The sequence below is a fragment of the Aplysia californica genome, unplaced genomic scaffold, assembly GCF_000002075.1.
Source record: "Aplysia californica isolate F4 #8 unplaced genomic scaffold, AplCal3.0 scaffold00187, whole genome shotgun sequence".
Classification (NCBI taxonomy): domain Eukaryota; kingdom Metazoa; phylum Mollusca; class Gastropoda; order Aplysiida; family Aplysiidae; genus Aplysia; species Aplysia californica.
Genome location: NW_004797457.1, coordinates 173,252 through 190,835, shown reverse-complemented (window position 1 = coordinate 190,835; position 17,584 = coordinate 173,252). Strand labels below are relative to the sequence as shown.

At 41.0% G+C, this 17,584-nt stretch overlaps 2 protein-coding genes across 2 annotated transcripts; both read left to right on the top strand.

Moving 5' to 3' along the window:
- Positions 1-4,548: 4,548 nt before the first annotated feature.
- LOC106011790 (solute carrier family 22 member 8) lies at positions 4,549-7,758 on the top strand. The gene has a single exon (XM_013082657.2). It carries the CDS (start codon positions 4,549-4,551, stop codon positions 6,301-6,303), a length of 1,755 nt encoding a protein of 584 aa, XP_012938111.2. The 3' UTR covers positions 6,304-7,758.
- Positions 7,759-10,191: 2,433 nt separating this feature from the next.
- On the top strand, positions 10,192-13,954 carry LOC101859570 (solute carrier family 22 member 8-like). The gene has a single exon (XM_005098612.3). It carries the CDS (start codon positions 11,774-11,776, stop codon positions 13,529-13,531), a length of 1,758 nt encoding a protein of 585 aa, XP_005098669.1. The 5' UTR covers positions 10,192-11,773; the 3' UTR covers positions 13,532-13,954.
- The last annotated feature ends 3,630 nt before the right edge of the window (positions 13,955-17,584 follow it).

Sequence of the window (17,584 nt, the reverse complement as noted above, 5' to 3'; positions counted from 1 at the left end):
TATCAAAAACTGGAAAGTCCATTCGAAGAAGGGGGTTAGACGGTGACAAGATTAAAAAATAGACGACATATAAAATCAACTGAGTGCACTAACATTCAGGTGTTTCACAGAGTTAATTGTTCGAAAGAAACAGTCTGGGTTTTTTCTCATTTTTTCAAAATGGCTAAATGACTTAGGTATTTATCTTATGAGCGTGACGTTATTGTTATTATGAACGACAAACTATATAGAGCTCTTTCAGTACATTGGCGTCGCTGGCCTAGTGGTTAGGCTCTCGGACTCGCAACCGTAAGGTCGTGGGTTCGAATCCCGCCAGGGGCCCGACGTTGTGTCCTTGGGAAAGGCACTTTGCACCAATTTTCCTCACTTCACCCAGGTGGAAATGGGTACCCAGCTATAGACAGCGAAAGATCTTGTCAGTTTGATAGTGTTTGAGCGCGTGAAATCCGCAGCTTGCACAGTATGCTTCCGCGGAAGCTGAGAATGTTTCTGAGTGTTTTCAGAGGGTCTGCAGGGGTAATAATAGTTGTAAAGCGCATAGAGCATGCTCTTGAGCATGGATATGCGCTATATAAATGCAATTATTATTATTATTACATTTGGGTTTCGTTCTTATTCCTGTAGAAAGTTTTTTAAGGGCTCGAATGAAGCGTTGTGCGTTTTTATCAAACATGGTGCGCTAAGCCTTCTTGATAACATTATGTCATCCTTTTGCTTCGTACGCCATTGTTTATATATTTTATCTTTACTTGGTGTGTATTATGGGGGTGGGGGGGATATAAATACTACTACCGGTGTGATCCTGTGGTAATTTGTTCATTTCCAACACATGATAATTTTATCAATATTTGAGTAAAACTCGCAACAACAATCATGTCTTCTTTTCAAAGAAAGTATCATAACTCACACCTCTGGAATGTCTAATAATATATATTTTTAACCAGTTCAACAGCGGGATTGTAGAAATGGTCCAAAATACCCAAGATATAATCCAGTGACATCTTCAGCCTTGAATGAGTCGGGTACAGCATCCCAGTAAAAAGTGTTCCAACACTGGAATCGAACTCACTCTTTCTGTGTGCAGCAGCAAAGAGCCTAACGTTTTTACCTAACGTTTGAGTACGTAACACTATGTACCTTTAAAATTGATTTGTAAATCCATTATATGTATCATGTTAAGCGCATAGAGCATTGCATAAGTGGATATGCGCTATATAAATGCAATCCATTATTTTTTTTTTATTACCACAGACGCCGGTCATGAAGTGGGCTTCCTTATAATGTGTCTATGTTTTGTCTAGCAACTGGTAGGGGGGGGGGGATTTCTCATTTTTACCTTCTCTCTCTCTTTTCTTCCTGTCTGTCGATATACTTTATCCTCAGCTTTTAAAGGCCGTTATTGTGTGAATGTGCTTCTGCTTAGATACTATAGATAAACAGTTAGAACAGCTTTCAGTTCAAATGTCGAAATCATAACATAATGACGAGATGTATCTGAATTGGCTTTTTCATGTTCTATTGGATTTGATATTGTCAAAGACAGGTTTTCTTTTCCCTTTGTAAGTTGAGAAAATTGTGAGAACTACCTTTAGGTATTAATTTATCTTAGGGTTGCTTTTATGCTTCTAAGCTGTGCATGATCAATCACTCCTGTCTTTACATTATGTATTAACTCTAGAAGAATGTATGGATTTTACTTCTTACAAATGCTACGTTCACTTCCAAACGGCAGAAAATTGTTATTTAAAGTTCTTCTAAGCAAGATCAGTTAAATTCATTGGGTGTCATTGCAGTGGTCAATCAACAAACAGAAATCATTATACATGTACTGTATAATAATATACAGAAGCGTGTTTTCTCTTGTGTTTTGATGGCACAGGTGTCATTGCTCAAGTGTGTTGAAAATAAAATTGCTAAGAAATTAAAAGAACACCAGTGTTAAAAATTATATCAAAGAGATAGAGAGGAGGGGGACAGACAGGCAGACAGACAGACAGACAGACAGACAGACAGACAGACAGACAGACAGACAGACAGACAGACAGACAGACAGACAGACAGACAGACAGACAGGCAGAGATGGAGAGACACAGAGAGACACAGAGACACAGAGAGACACAAAGAGGAAGAAATATGGACGGGGGGATAAGTCGAGGAGAGAAATGGGAATTAAGAGAGAAATGGTGAGTTGTGGGGAGGGGGGGGGCAGATAGGGGAGAGAGAGAGAGAGAATGAAGGAAATGGGTACGCGGGTGTTTTTGTATGTGTGCGTGTTTGTGTGTGCGAGAGCGTGTATGTATATGAAAGTGTGTGTGTTGGTGAGTGTATGAGGAACAGACAGACAGACAGACAGGCAGACAGACAGACAGACAGACAGACAGACAGACAGACAGACAGAGGCTGAGACAGGCAACGAAACTGAGGATGAACAATGAGGAGAGCCAGCCGCTGTATACAGACTTCAAAATGGCGCAACCGTTAACGGTTCGAAACAAAGTCAGATTCAAATTAAATACTTGTGCCCTTCTAGGAACATTTTTGTTCTCGGCGTTTGCTTTTTTAGTCCCTTCAGTCGACGTATCCTTCCTTTACTAGCGTTGAATTCAAGCTTAGGGCGACGTACGCTCTAATAAATGAATGATGGACAAACATATTTTCTACAAATTACACTTATCTTCACTCACACTTGTCCACACGCCAGAGGAATTGGCTTCCAAATACAGAGATTAGCTGCTGTTGAGCAGTTGCGAACCAAATAGGGGTTGGTCTTGGAGAGAAGAGGAGAACGTGGGTGATTGGTCGGTGCTCTGGTGTGGTTTGCTCCTTCTTTTCTAACAAACTTCTGTCGTCCCTATCTCTCCTCCTTTTTTGTGTGTGTATGTTATTTTCTTGTAACGTTCTCTCCCTCTCTCTCTCTCTATCTCTCTCTCTCTCTCTCTCTCTCTCTCTCTCTCTCTTTCTCTCTCTCTCTCTCTCTCTCTCTCTCTCTCTCTCTCTCTCTTTGTGTGTTTGTCTTACATGTACACAATATTTATCATTGCTTTTAACTAATAATAAGGACGTCGAAGTACCCAAACAAATATCAACACAACTTATTAAAGTCCAGTTCAAGAAACCCGTGTGCCACATTTTTCTAAAATCGTTTTTGTTTCTTTCCGTGGCCGCAGATCTGTCTCCGTCACATAATATATCTTTCAATGAGTAAATAACTTATTTACAGTCCGATCCTCACATTTGAACAATGTGATAGAGAAAGATCTGCGATTTTTCAAAATGTGGCATAACGCCTCTTCAATTGAAGCGCCGAAAGACATTATATACTTTTATCTAGATTCTCCTGTTTTATGCAGCGTTTTCAACAAATCTCCTCGAGGCTTTCAGTAGCTTAGGTCGATGTATTCCGATTCGTAGTTTAAGGTCATCATCAGACAAAACTACTCGTTCCACCTTCCCTCCAAAATACGTAGTGTAATGTCAGAATAGATAACAATAAAATATGGACTTCGTTGAAGAGCTCTTGAGGTTGAATTACCTCGAGCTCTGTCAGTCTGGCTGTTCAGAGACGTGTTAATTGTACTTAATACCCTCGTGTACTCCTTTTAGTCTAGACTATAACTTGATATACTATTTTATAAACTTCTGTTGCGCAGCATTCAAGACGGAATCATTACACACAGCTTCCGACGTCTAACATTATGAAAACTTGTGAATAGTTCCGACTCTCGGAGTGCGTCGATACTGGTTTGTTTTCTTATATTATGAAGAGTTCTGAATAAAGTAAGTGTTAAGCATCATTCGGAACCTCGTGTATCACATACTGTTTAAACTTGCAAATCATGATTAAGTTCAAATGCCTCAGCCGCTTTTTCACGGCTCAGAATAGCGAAGAACTTTAGCAACGAAGGCAAACAAAAGCTTTATTTGAACAGATAAGGGTTCGATCCAACTTCAAGAGTAAAATTACCTACACTTGCCAGACGGCTGAGTTTAGATGCCTGATTGTCTCGTTCGTTGAGCAACATACAAACTTTTATCTTCGAGAAACATTGATATTATTTCTTTATATTAGTAGGGAAAAAACGTGTAAAGGAAACACGTGGATCAGTTACAGCTGTATTGGATTGTTCGTTAAATCAGGAGACTGGACAAGAATTCAGTGACAATGCTCCTCTGATTTCCCTCAGTGATAGCTTCTATTTACAAAATAATGGTGCAACTTGTGTGGTTTTAAAAAGATTCTTGAAAGACATACCCTGTGTTTGAACTGGTTTGTAACAGTGCAAGCAACAATCGTTTCGGAATTTTTAATGCCAGGGCATCATCAGAACAAAGGCATTCTTCCGTAAGCGTTTCAGCCCTCTCCCACCGGAGAACCAACGAGGTTTGAGCAACAACAGTGAGGCTGAAATACTTCTTGCTCCTTTCTTGGCACCATAGACTAAAGCGTCTTGGGTCCTCCAAGTGTGATTCATTAGGATCTTTTACAAGTTTTAATCAAGAGTTATCTCAAAGTCTGACTGCTGGGTTAAATTTGTTTAAAACAGTAAAATGTCTAACACCGAAGATAAGGATGATGTGGATGCCGCCCTGGAAGAATTGGGACCTCTGGGTCGCTATACGCTAATTCAATACACATTGCAGTCTGTGCTCGCGTTGTGCATTACTCAACAAATGTTGAGTGTGATGTTCACTGGACAGACCAACCACTTCCGTTGCCCGATCACCGGAAACATATCAACCAGCAACTCCAGTTTAAACTCCAGTGAATTTATTAATATCTCTTCCTTGCATAAGTTCGGAGACTCCTGTGTCGCTAAAACATCTCACAACACATCGGGCTCTGGAGCTTGCAGTGCCCTCGAAGTTGAGTATCAGCTCCCAAAGGACAGATCTTTTTACTCCGACTTTGACCTTGTCTGTGACCGAGAAGTTCTGGGCAGACTGTCGCAGTCACTGCTTGTGATAGGAAACTCCATAGCCACCTTCACCTTCCCTTACTTTGTCGACCATCACGGCCGGAAACCTGTGGTTCTGTTTTGTTCTGTTATGAGTTTGTTATCATCCATTGGCCTGGCTACTTCTGTCAACTATCCCATGCTTGCCGTGTTTAAGATTTTAGTGGGTATTTTCGTTCAAGGTCTGCAAGCTTCTAATATAACCATGAATATGGAAATCCTCGTCACCAGACACCGCGCCAGTATGTTCGCCTGTCTGGGAAGTGTGATAGGGTCTTTGGCGTCCATTACTTTGAGTCCTATGGCTTATTTGTTCAGATCTTCTTCTTGGAAAAGTCTAGAACTAGGTCTTTTAGCATTTTATATACCTATTCTATTGATGCCTTTTTTTCTTGATGAGAGTCTGAGATGGCTCTCTGCAAACGGCAGAAAAGCTGAAGTTGTCAAAATTTTAAAACGCGCCTCAAAACAGAACGGTAAGAGCTTTGAACGTGTGATAAAGGCATTTACTCGGGGTAGGTACGAAAACAGTAACATGCATACTGGCATCGAGATAAAGCCCATCGGGTCTTTCATAGTTAATCCCCCAAACGATGAATCAGGACAATCTGTGAAGGAAACTGGAAGCAAAGACACAAAGCAAAAGTCAACCACTAATGTCGTAGACACAGAGCAGCAGGCTGGGACAGAGATAGACAAAGAAGAAAAACTCAGCTTCTGGCAGCTCTTCACCGACCCCATGCTTAGAGTTCATGTCATATTCGCTATAGTTTCCTGGTTTTTCAACAGCCTTACATTCTTTTCTTTGACTCTAATGGCCTCAACCCTTCATGGTAGTCTATATCTCAACTTTGTTATAAATACTTTAGTGGAAATCCCCCAGGCGTTTTTCTTATATCTCTTTTTAGACAAACTAGGACGGCGATTATGTTTCAGTTTATTCAGTCTTCTCACAGGAGCTTCGCTTATTTCTATGGCAATGCTTCGATACCTGGCCCCAGAACAATCTATAGCCATAATGGTCCTGAGTCTGATTGGAAAACTGTCGGTGACAGGGTCCTACAACATCATCTACACGTACACTCCTGAGCTGTTCCCCACCAACCTCCGGAACATGGGCTTTGGTGTGTCCTACCTGAGTGCTCGAGTGGGTGGGATGCTATCTCCCTTCTCGGAGATGCTCATGAAGGAAATCGTGTACGCCCCAGGTGTCATCTTCGGTGTGGGAAGCCTTCTTCTCAGCTTCAGTACCTACTTCCTCCCAGAGACGACCCAACACCAACTGCCGCAGACTCTTGCAGAGATGAAAAGATGGAAAGAAAATAAGAAAGATGAAAAGTCGTTTTAAAAAAGTTGAATGGTGGAAATAAAATGAGAAAGGTGAAAAGTCGGTGAAGAAAAGTTGAATGATGGGTAGACGATGGGAAAGATGAAAAGTAGGTGAAGAAAAGTTGAAAGACATTTGAGAAATTGAATGGTTATTAGAAACAAAGGGTTGTCCTCAGTTAAAGAAGGTGAACAGGTGATAGGGGCGTAGATTTCAAAAACTGCAAAGTCCATTCGAAGAAGGGGGTTAGACGGTGACAAGATTAAAAATAGACGACATATAAAATCAACTGAGTGTACCAACATCCACGTGTTTCACAGTTAATTGTTCGAAAGAAACAGTGTGTTTTTTTTCTTATTTTCTCAAAATGGCTAAATGACTTAGGTATTTATCTTATGAGCGTGACATTATTGTTATTATGAACGACAAACTATATAGAGCTCTTTCAGCACATTTGGATTTCGTTCTGATTCCTGTAGAAAGTTTTTGAAGGGCTCGAATGAAGCGTTGTGCGTTTTTATCAAACATGGTGTGCTAAGCCTTCTTGATAACATTATGTCATCCTTTTTTATTCGTACGCCATTGTTTATATCTTTTATCTTTACTTGATGTGTATTATGGGGGTGGGGGATATAAATACTACTACCGGTGTGATGCTGTGGTAGTTTGTTCATTTCCAACACATGATAATTGTATCAATATTTGATTAAAACTCGCAACAACAATCATGTCTTCTTTTCAAAGAAAGTATCATAACTCACACCTCTGGAATGTCTAATAATATAATTTTTTTAACCAGTTCGACATCGGGATTGTAGAAATGATCCAAAATACCCAAGATATAATCCAGTGACATCTTCAGCCTTGAATGAGTCGGGTACAGCATCCCAGTAAAAAGTGTTCCAACACTGCAATCGAACTCACTCTTTCTGTGTGCAGCGGCAAGGAGCCTAACGTTTGTACCACAGACGCCGGTCATGAAGTGGGCTTCCTTATAATGTGTCTATGTTTTGTCTAGCAGCTGGTGGGGGGGATTTCTAATTTTTCCCTTCTCTCTCTCTTTTCTTCCTGTCTGTCGATATACTTTATCCTCAGCTTTTAAAGGCCGTTATTGTGTGAATGTGCTTCTGCTTAGATACTATAGATAAACAGTTAGAACAGCTTTCAGTTCAAATGTCGAAATCATAACATAATGACGAGATGTATCTGAATTGGCTTTTTCATGTTCTATTGGATTTGATATTGTCAAAGACAGGTTTTCTTTTCCCTTTGTAAGTTGAGAAAATTGTGAGAACTACCTTTAGGTATTAATTTATCTTAGGGTTGCTTTTATGCTTCTAAGCTGTGCATGATCAATCACTCCTGTCTTTACAGTATGTATTAACTCTAGAAGAATGTATGGATTTTACTTCTTACAAATGCTACGTTCACTTCCAAACGGCAGAAAATTGTTATTTAAAGTTCTTCTAAGCAAGATCAGTTAAATTCATTGGGTGTCATTTCAGTGGTCAATCAACAAACAGAAATCATTATACATGTACTGTATAATAATATACAGAAGCGTGTTTTCTCTTGTTTTGATGGCACAGGTGTCATTGCCCAAGTGTGTTGAAAATAAAATTGCTAAGAAATTAAAAGAACACCAGTGTTAAAAATTGTATCAAAGAGATAGAGAGGAGGGGGACAGACAGACAGACGGACGGACAGACAGACAGACAGACAGACAGACAGACAGACAGACAGACAGACAGACAGACAGACAGACAGACAGACAGACAGGCAGACATACAGGCAGAGACGGAGAGACACGGAGAGACACAGAGACACAGAGAGACACTGAGAGGAAGAAATATGGACGGGGGGACAAGTCGAGGAGAGAAATGGGAATTAAGAGAGAAAGGGTGAGTTGGGGGGAGGGGAGATAGGGGAGAGAGAGAGAGAGAATGAAGGAAATGGGTACGCGGGTGTTTTTGTATGTGTGCGTGTTTGTGTGTGCGAGAGCGTGTATGTATATGAAAGTGTGTGTGTTGGTGAGTGTATGAGGAACAGACAGACAGACAGACAGACAGGCAGACAGACAGACAGACAGACAGACAGACAGAGGCTGAGACAGGCAACGAAACTGAGGATGAACAATGAGGAGAGCCAGCCGCTGTATACAGACTTCAAAATGGCGCAACCGTTAACGGTTCGAAACAAAGTCAGATTCAAATTAAATACTTGTGCCCTTCTAGGAACATTTTTGTTCTCGGCGTTTGCTTTTTTAGTCCCTTCAGTCGACGTATCCTTCCTTGACTAGCGTTGAATTCAAGCTTAGGGCGACGTACGCTCTACTAAACGAATGATGAACAAACATATTTTGAACAAATTACACTTATCTTCACTCACACTTGTCCACACGCCAGAGGAATTGGCTTCCAAATACAGAGATTAGCTGCTGTTGAGCAGTTGCGAACCAAATAGGGGTTGGTCGTGGAGAGAAGAGGAGACCGTGGGTGATTGGTCGGTGCTCTGGTGTGGTTTGCTCCTTCTTTTCTAACAAACATCTGGTAGCTTAGAGGTTAATGTGTTCGCCTTTCATTCAAAGGTCCCAGGTTGGAATCCGAATAGTGACACAAAAACTTTCATCTCCTTTCCTGCTCTCTAGCAATGTTCTGTCGCCTACTTCGGTCTCCATTTTCTGCCCCGACCCCCTCACCTCCTTTGCCCCCTCCTCTGGGGTTCTGACTCTTTGTGCAGCCATTCTACTTCTACTCCTTGGCTCCTTATTACTTCTGCTTTTCAGCCGCACCCCTGATCTTATGGTAGGAAAGATCTACACCGAGCTTTCTCGGACAAGGGCGAAAAATTTCTGAGGTCCCGTGTGCAATTTGCGAACGTTAAAGATTCCTTGGTGATCTAAAATCAATAAGAGTAGGCTTCTGCCACCCACCACCAAGGCAACATTTAAACTTTCCTACCAACTGAAAATGTGTAATGTGTCCCGTGCACTCATGTTACCTAATGCAGTTGAGAGCACCGTACAACACTCACTTTTCCATGATGTAAAATACTGTAAAGGCGTTACGCAAGTCAGAGTTCTAGAGATAGGTTTAGAAGCCACTTAGACATTATACGGGGGGGCTCTCGTGGCCTAGAGGTTAAGATGTTGGCCTCTCATTCAAAGGTCCCGGGTTCGAATCTGGGTAGCGACCGAAAAATTTTCTTCTCTAAAATTGTCTCCTTTCACCTACTTTCCTGCTCTCTAGCAATGTTCTGTTGCCTGCATTCATTTCCACTTTCTGCCCCCACCCCCTCACCTCCTTTGCTCCCTCCTCTGGGCTCCAGGCTCTTTCTGCAGCCTTTCTACTGCTACTCCTTGGCTCCTCCTTAATGCTATCTTTCTGCCACACCCCTGATCTTCTGGTAGGAAAGATCTACACCTAGCCTTCTCGGCCAAGGGCAAAAAATATCGGAGGGCCCGTGTGCAAGTTGCACACGTTAAAGATCCCTTGGTGGTCTAAAATCGATAAGAGTAGGCTTCGGCCGCCACCCGGGCAAAATTCAAAATTTCCTACCAACTGAAAATATTAGGTGTGTCCCGCGCGCTCATATGACTTATGCAGTTGCGAGCGCCGTAAAACACTTTACAAAAACAAACAAAAAGACATTATACTTGTAAAAGACACTTTTTCAGAAACTGAAAATAAAACCATTGCCAGGAGCAGTTTCTGATTGTGGCCATGTACCAGCTACATTATGTAAGATACAGATGATTTTTTAAAAACTAAAAAGACAAAGAAAAAACCCAAATTTCAAATAGATTTTTTAAGACAACTGAAGAATTGAAAGACCCCCCCCCCCCCCACCCCCCGCCCCTTTCCAATTTCTTTTTTAAATGAATGACCCAGACCCATCGATATTTTTTTTTGTCCCTTGTCAATATCCTAGACCCATCGATATTAAAACAAATGGAAACGACGAAGCAAAAAAGTTTATTGTCAAGACATACAGAAGAAGCAAATCAAACACAAAAATACATTCGTTCCAAAATCAAAAAAGTTAGTGGGATGACAGGTTATTCAAACCAAACACAGGCTGTATAAGAGCAGAAGGAGAGCGTGTTTTAATGGACATATGGGATGTTTTAAACTGATAGTCACAGTACAAAAGGAGCCAAACGGATAAGAGAAATGATTTTTTAAAAATCAAAGACAGAAAGAAATAGACCGCCAGTTTTGAAAGAAGAAGCACTTGTCGCAATTAACTTTAACGACGTAACAGACACATATGCCCGACCAGAATGTAGACTCAAAGCAATGCTATGGCTTATTTCAAAGCTTTATACACAAATAAGCTACACAAAATTGCATACTTTTATAGTATACATAATGTTGTTGCCTGCCTATCTATGTTTTAGGTCATGAAAACCGAATTGAAAAAAAGATTGTCATGAATAGCCAGGTAGAGCATATATCTTTAAGTACCCCGAAACAGCGCGTCCTCAAAGAGTTAAGGAAGAGAAAACGAAAAATCTACAGGGTCAAACGATATTCCTTTTAAAGCGATTGTCAGATTAGGAACATTGAGTACTGGAATTCAACATAGCTCTTGCATTCTGTCCATGAATGTGTACAGATTCCAGAAGATGTGTAAGTCAGTCTTTATAGTTACACAAGTAGCTTTGCATACATTCATAGTCATCATGTCAATAAGCTTGTCTGAACGAATACAAAACTCAGTATATAAAACGTATGGGTTAATATGCAAACTTTATCACGCTAATTGGGCCCAGACCCAACAAACACGCGTTAACAGTATAAAATGATGTGTTCAAAGAAGCACGACTGTTAAGACTTGAAAATATGGAAGAACTTTATGCAACACATCGTACCCTTTAGGTGGAAAAGGAACTCCTAACTAATTTGACCTTTATGCAATCAGACAACAATAGGTATCCCGCAGGCATTAGGTGGTAGACATAACTTGAACTCGTATAACGCCAGTGTAACATGTGTCTTTGAAACGGTAATTATCTCTTTAAGGGTCATTTACACAATGAATAAACTATGTGACATTGTTAAAGCTTTTTTAAAAATCTTTTACACCTCATCTCAGAGTCTAAAATTCTTTTGAAATCTTCAACCAAGGTCTTGATGCGAAACCGATATGATTAATTGCTGGCTCAAAAGACATTATCATATTCATTTTTGACTTCAGAGTCATTATTTTTATAAGAGAGAAAGCTAGTGGACTGAGAAGGCCTTTTCCTGAGAGTTTCATGCTGTATTCATTTTTAGATACCACATGATTCTATGGTAGCATTGGCAGAATAGTTAATGCAATCTGCAGAGCCTGAAATCAAGCCAGTAGGAGAAACGTTCATCTTTCGCAAAGATGTGATATTTTTATTTTTGTTGACAATTGTTACATGACTTGCTAGTGCAGACTTGTTCATTCAGAAGATTCGTTTTGAGAAACAGTACTTCGCCTCGTGTCCTTTAGATTCAATATGCCGCCGAAAGTGGGAAACGTCGATGCTGCTTTTGAAACCCTAGGGCCGTTGCGACGCTACAACATGGTCCAGTACTGTGTCCTTTGTTCTTCTGTCTGGTCGGCTGCCATGAACATGTTTAGCGTTGTCTTCACAGGACAGCATAACCCGTTCAGGTGTCGTAGAACACCATCCATCTTTAATGACAGCAAATTCAAAGACCTAACCTACTGGAACATATCTGAAAGTGACACGAAAGAGAAGTTTGATAGTACTTGCAACATAAATGTTTTTAATGGCGGTATTGGAAATACTTCTTTGGCTTCTAACAGCTCTTTTACTGAAAAGTGCTCGGCGTTTGACGTGGAGTACCTCTACCCAAAAGACATGTATTTCGTGTCCGAGTTCCATCTTGTGTGCGAGCGGAAATACTTAATTGGAATATCGCAACTTACACTGACTGCAGGTCAAGGGATTGCGATGCTTCTGTTCCCGTACTTCACAGACCGTTACGGACGCAGGCCAGTTTTGCTTTTGTGCTGTGCCCTATTGTGTGCGTCCTCTCTGGGTTTGGCGTGCTCCGTGAATTACGGAATGTTTGTCGGCTTCAAATTTCTGATTGGATTCTTTCTCCAGGGTATGGAAGCAGCGACTATAACTGCTATGATGGAAACTTTGGTGACTCGACACCGAGCCTTCCTCTTTGCTTTTATAGGCTGTCTCAACTGGTCATTCTCCTGTCTCCTGCTCACACCTGTAGCTTATCTTTTACGAAACCAGTCGTGGAGGATTCTGGAGTTCACAATCGCAGCCTTTTCCGTGAAAATTATCCCTATCTCTCTTCTTTTTGATGAAACATTACGCTGGCTGGCAGCTAATGGGAAAGATGAGCGGATCATGGAAGTGCTGAAAAGAGCTTCGAGATGGAATGGTGTTGACGTGAAACGAGTTATAGATGCGTTTTACACTTCAGACACGAAAGACAATGATTCAGACAATAAGGGGGTGTTTGTCTTGAATGTCAGTCACAGCAACACGGCTAAATATTCTAACGTACCTCTGCCAAACGGGATCACGCCACGAAAGGACGCACCTTGCGATCTGTTCAAGGATCCAATGTTGAGGAGACATACTTTGTTCAGCGTAGTCGCCTGGTTCTTCAACAGTTTTACCTACTTTTCCTTGATTCTCATGTCTTCCACTCTACACGGAACCATCTATGCCAACTACTCTCTCAATATTGTTGCTGAGATGCCGCAAGCAATTTTTTGCTATTTCTACCTAGACAAGATAGGAAGACGTAGAGTTTTCGCTTTCTTTAGCATTATTGCAGGGGTGTCGTTGACCGTTGTTGCAACAATGTGGGAGCTGGCACCGGACCAAAAGATTGCGATAACAGCTCTGAGCATCATTGGAAAAGTTGGCATCACAGGCTCCTTCAACGTTATATATCTATACACCCCAGAACTGTTCCCAACCAACTTACGGAACATGGGCTTGGGCTTGGCCTACTTAGGCGCACGGCTTGGTGGGATGCTCTCCCCTTTCGCGGAGCTCCTCATGGAGAAGATTGTCTACGCCCCTGGCCTCGTCTTCGGCATCAGCAGCCTCGCCATGAGCGTGATGCCCTTCTTCCTGCCAGAGACCACGAAGTACCAGCTGCCGCAGAGCCTGGCGGAGATGAAGCTCTGGAAGCGTCCACAAGGTGGTGCTGCTCCACGGCGATGTGTTCCTGGACAAACAGATCATCAAAAAACTGAGGACACTTTGATGTAACATGTAATATATTGTTTATGTACGTTTAGAAACAAAAATTCGTCGAGCCCGGAATACGATAAAAGATCATCACGACTGTTCTTATATTTTGATCCATTGCCGTATCAGATTAGAAGCAAGCAAGATAATGTTCCTGTTACTGGTTTTTGGGTATCCTGTCCCCGACAAGCCTAGGGCTGCAGTTCAACGAGCTACTAGTGATTAGTTGGTAAGGAAATACAATTCCAAGATCGAATAATAACAAGTGGTTGTGTAGTCATGGTCCTCGAAAAAAAAGTGTTAGTGCCAGCCAAAATTTTTAAAAATAATTTGTAGGGAATTACATGTATTGCTAATATTTTGTTCTAAAATGTCATATTTTTCCTACAATTGAAGTCAGTTGGAATAAGCTATTTGGAAACTTTAAAATTGCAAAAGCTGGAAAAAAAACTTAGGAAAATAGAATAAAGTATACCTTTTTCTTAAGATGCCACGGCTGAACTCTATTACATTGCAAGTCGGACAATGCACCGCTTCACCTGAATGCCCTTAGACTATGAATATGTGTATTGGTTTTACATTGGACTCCAACCTGTTTGAACTTTAAAAGAGCACTTTTGGGCTTTACGTGTTTCAGGAGTAACTATGATACTGTATCATGCCATACCCTAGACAGTACACTACTAGACAGTTCGTTGCTCCTGTGAGATATTGTAAAAACAACACTGGATTCGAGCTCATACCTCGTGGATGCAACGATGAGGCGACTAGCCGCGGCACCACAGACGTTTGTTTTTCGGTAGAGCTGTTCTTTATATGTTTTTGGTTTTGTTTTAGTAGAGGTTTCACGGCGCTCACAATTGCATAAGGTCATACGAGCGCCAAGGTGTGGATGTCAACAGAGAAGTCCTTACAGGGAATCAGACTTACTCTGCTCACCTCTCTAGCTTTAACATCACAAAGTCTGCTTCGACTATCAAGGCACCCCGGAAATAGCGGGTCACAAGAGAGTGATAAATGTACAAAAAATGTAGAGGAAAAATGATGATAGTAAAGATTAGGAAACAAAATGAAGCAGTTCCCTATGGCAGGTCAGACACAGTTATGAGCATGACATCGATGAATCAGCCCATTTACAATTACAAGTCTACTGTGCATGAGAACTCGAGATGTTAACGCTCCCACCTCCCCCTTTGGGAATGGCCTAAAGACACTTCAGTCAGTAGCACACCCCGGGGGGTACTTTATATGTTTATTCCAGAAGTTGATAGGGGGTAGATAATACTTCTCTCTATTTCTCCCCCATCTGTTGTTTCTGTCTTGCAGTATTCTTGTATTCTCATTTTTAAAAGACCGTTTTTATATTGAGGTGCTTCTCTTTTCTCAAACTGCAAATAAACAGAATTATTATTAGTTTTTATTTTTTTAAACATACCATAATCATGGTGCGTACCTGGATTTGTTTTTTTTTTTATGCTCTTTGGTATTTGACAATGCTCAGAACAGGCTTTTCTACCTTTTGTGCATTTTAGAATGAAAAGTTATGAGACGTGACAGCTGGTACTTTGTCTTGAAACTTTAATTGATCCTTCTACATTCTTCTACGCTTGTAATCTGAGCATTGCATGATGTATTCCCATTTTATGGTATATCAATTCAAGAAAAGTATGTGGATTTTACGTTTTTACGATTGTTATATCAGTGCCATATGACATAACGATTTTATTCACAGTTATGCTAGATCACTTCGATCTAGATACATAATGCTCGTTCATAGTAGTAAATCAACGACCATACATGCTGTATAACGCTGACACACTTTGTCTCCCACTAACAACAGATGACAAGAATATTGAAAATAAAAATGCTAAGAAATGAAACGTGCATTTTTGTTGAAAGTCATCTCAAATAGAAAGACGGAGGAGGATAGAGAGTGAGAGAGAGAGAGAGGGGGGGGGGGGAGAAGAGACAGACAGATGGACGAGAGAGAGAGGGGGGGATAAGAGACAGACAGATGGACAGACAGACAGACAGACAGACAGACAGACAGACAGACAGACAGACGACAAACAGACAGACAGACAGACAGACAGACAGACAGACAGACAGACAGACAGACAGACAGACAGACAGACAGACAGACAGACAGACAGACAGACAGACAAATAGAGAGAAAGTGGGAGGGAGAGAAAGAGAGAGGGAGGGGATGGAAAAAGGGGCAGAGAGAGACATTTTGAGAGCCCTCCTTTTCGTCCCCGAATGTGATCTCAGAATCATTTTCGTGAGATCTAAAACGTTTAAACATTGATGTAGTGATGTCACGAAGTAGATACACTCATGCGGAGGGAGGAGTGGCCAGCCTGTCCACAAGGAATCCTACCACAACAGAAGCTAAGTGATTGCCATCGATCTTGGCTAGGTAAATATTGCAGGGCCAGTCTGACATTTAAGCCAGGTGCTTATTTTAGTTGCTTTCTTTGCCCCTTGTAAAGTATTAAAAATTTAGGATTAGTCCCTATATCCAACACAGCGTGCCCTGGATGGTGGATATTGAAATTGCTTCCAGGTTTGGAGGTTCGCCGCTAAGCAGTGGGATATGATCACAGACAGTAGAGGAGAACCCTGGTAGCACAGGTGTTTCAATAAATACCTCAAATGCTCAACGAAGTAAACATTTGTGTGACGGCAGACGCCACAAATCTAATCAAAGACTCCACTGCCTTATGGGTAGACATTGGATAACAAAGACTAGCAGAGAAAATTGTACGCAAACATACAGTAAGTGACAAAAAAACACTTATATAATTTCTAAAGAAATATAATGGATAGTCAAAGTAGTTTTAAAGCAAATTTTCAAGGGGGGTCATGGTCCAGCTCCGAACTCCTGACTCGGCAGGGGCCCGCCAAGAGCAACTGATGGTGCCTCAATGACATCATGCTGCAGACTGAACTACAAACCTTCGATTTAAACCGTGTCGAACAGCCAGGTGGAATGTTAGGAAAGGCAAATAAAAAATATATAAAAACAGGAAATAGATACGAGGGTAGAAAATATATTACAGTTCAGAAGTAAGATGGAAAGGGCAGGGCTTAATTAAAACAGGAAATAAAACAAAAATGTTCAGGAAGACATACCCAGTGATCACCAAAGAAAGTTTTAAAAGGTTATGTATGGTTTATACTCTCACATGACTATGAACGTTGGGCAATCACCAAAGAATTACTTGAAGCAACCTAAATTTGGATTCTTGGGCGACTGTTGAAAGTTTCATGGAATAAAAAGAAAATCACATGAGAAAGTGCTAAAAGAAAGGGTCGCTCACTGATTTAGAAAATAGCAATTAGGAAAGAGACAATTGCAGTTTCTGGGACACGTGAATAGACGTAAAAATTTTGAGCATCTTGCTCTTACTGGAAAAACAGAAGGCGAAAGAGACAAAGATAGACCAAAGTCGGGTAAGTGGGACGAAAGATGAGAATAATAATATGATAATGATGTTAGGTTTTAGACCCTCTGAATAGAAACATGAGTGTGAGGCCATGATAGCCAATATCAGATCTGGTACTTCACGAAAATGATTCTTTGCTACGCAGTTCGTCTGTCGTGCCTGCTTACAAAGAAACAGGAAATACTTTAATCTATGTCTATGCCGGGGATGAAGACAGGGGACAGCTTATCACGAGAGTCAGTCATACATTTCAATGATATCAACCACCATGCTGCACGATTAGGCGACAGCTCTGGATCAAAGCTAACGCCATGTGATTGTCTTGCATCAATTATCAAAGCTTTCCATTTATTGTGTATATCGTACCATCAAAGCGCTCGCCACCTTTGCCTTCCTTTCTTCCTTTTTTTCCTTTTTTCTTTCCTTCTTCCTTTCCTTTTTTCTTTCCTTCTTTCTTTCTTTTTTATTCTTTCTTTCTTTCTTTCTCTATTTGATTCTCTATTTTCTGTTGCTGGCATTCTTTTTCCCCTTTCACTTCTTCTTCTTCTTCTTCTTCTTCTTCTTCTTCTTCTTCTTCTTCTTCTTCTTCTTCTTCTTCTTCTTCTTCTTCTTCTTCTTCTGTCAG

Bases quoted from the DNA above. Each gene is read 5' to 3' on its own strand.
- LOC106011790 (XM_013082657.2), top strand. From the start codon at position 4,549: ATGTCTAACACCGAAGATAAGGATGATGTGGATGCCGCCCTGGAAGAA.
- LOC101859570 (XM_005098612.3), top strand. From the start codon at position 11,774: ATGCCGCCGAAAGTGGGAAACGTCGATGCTGCTTTTGAAACCCTAGGG.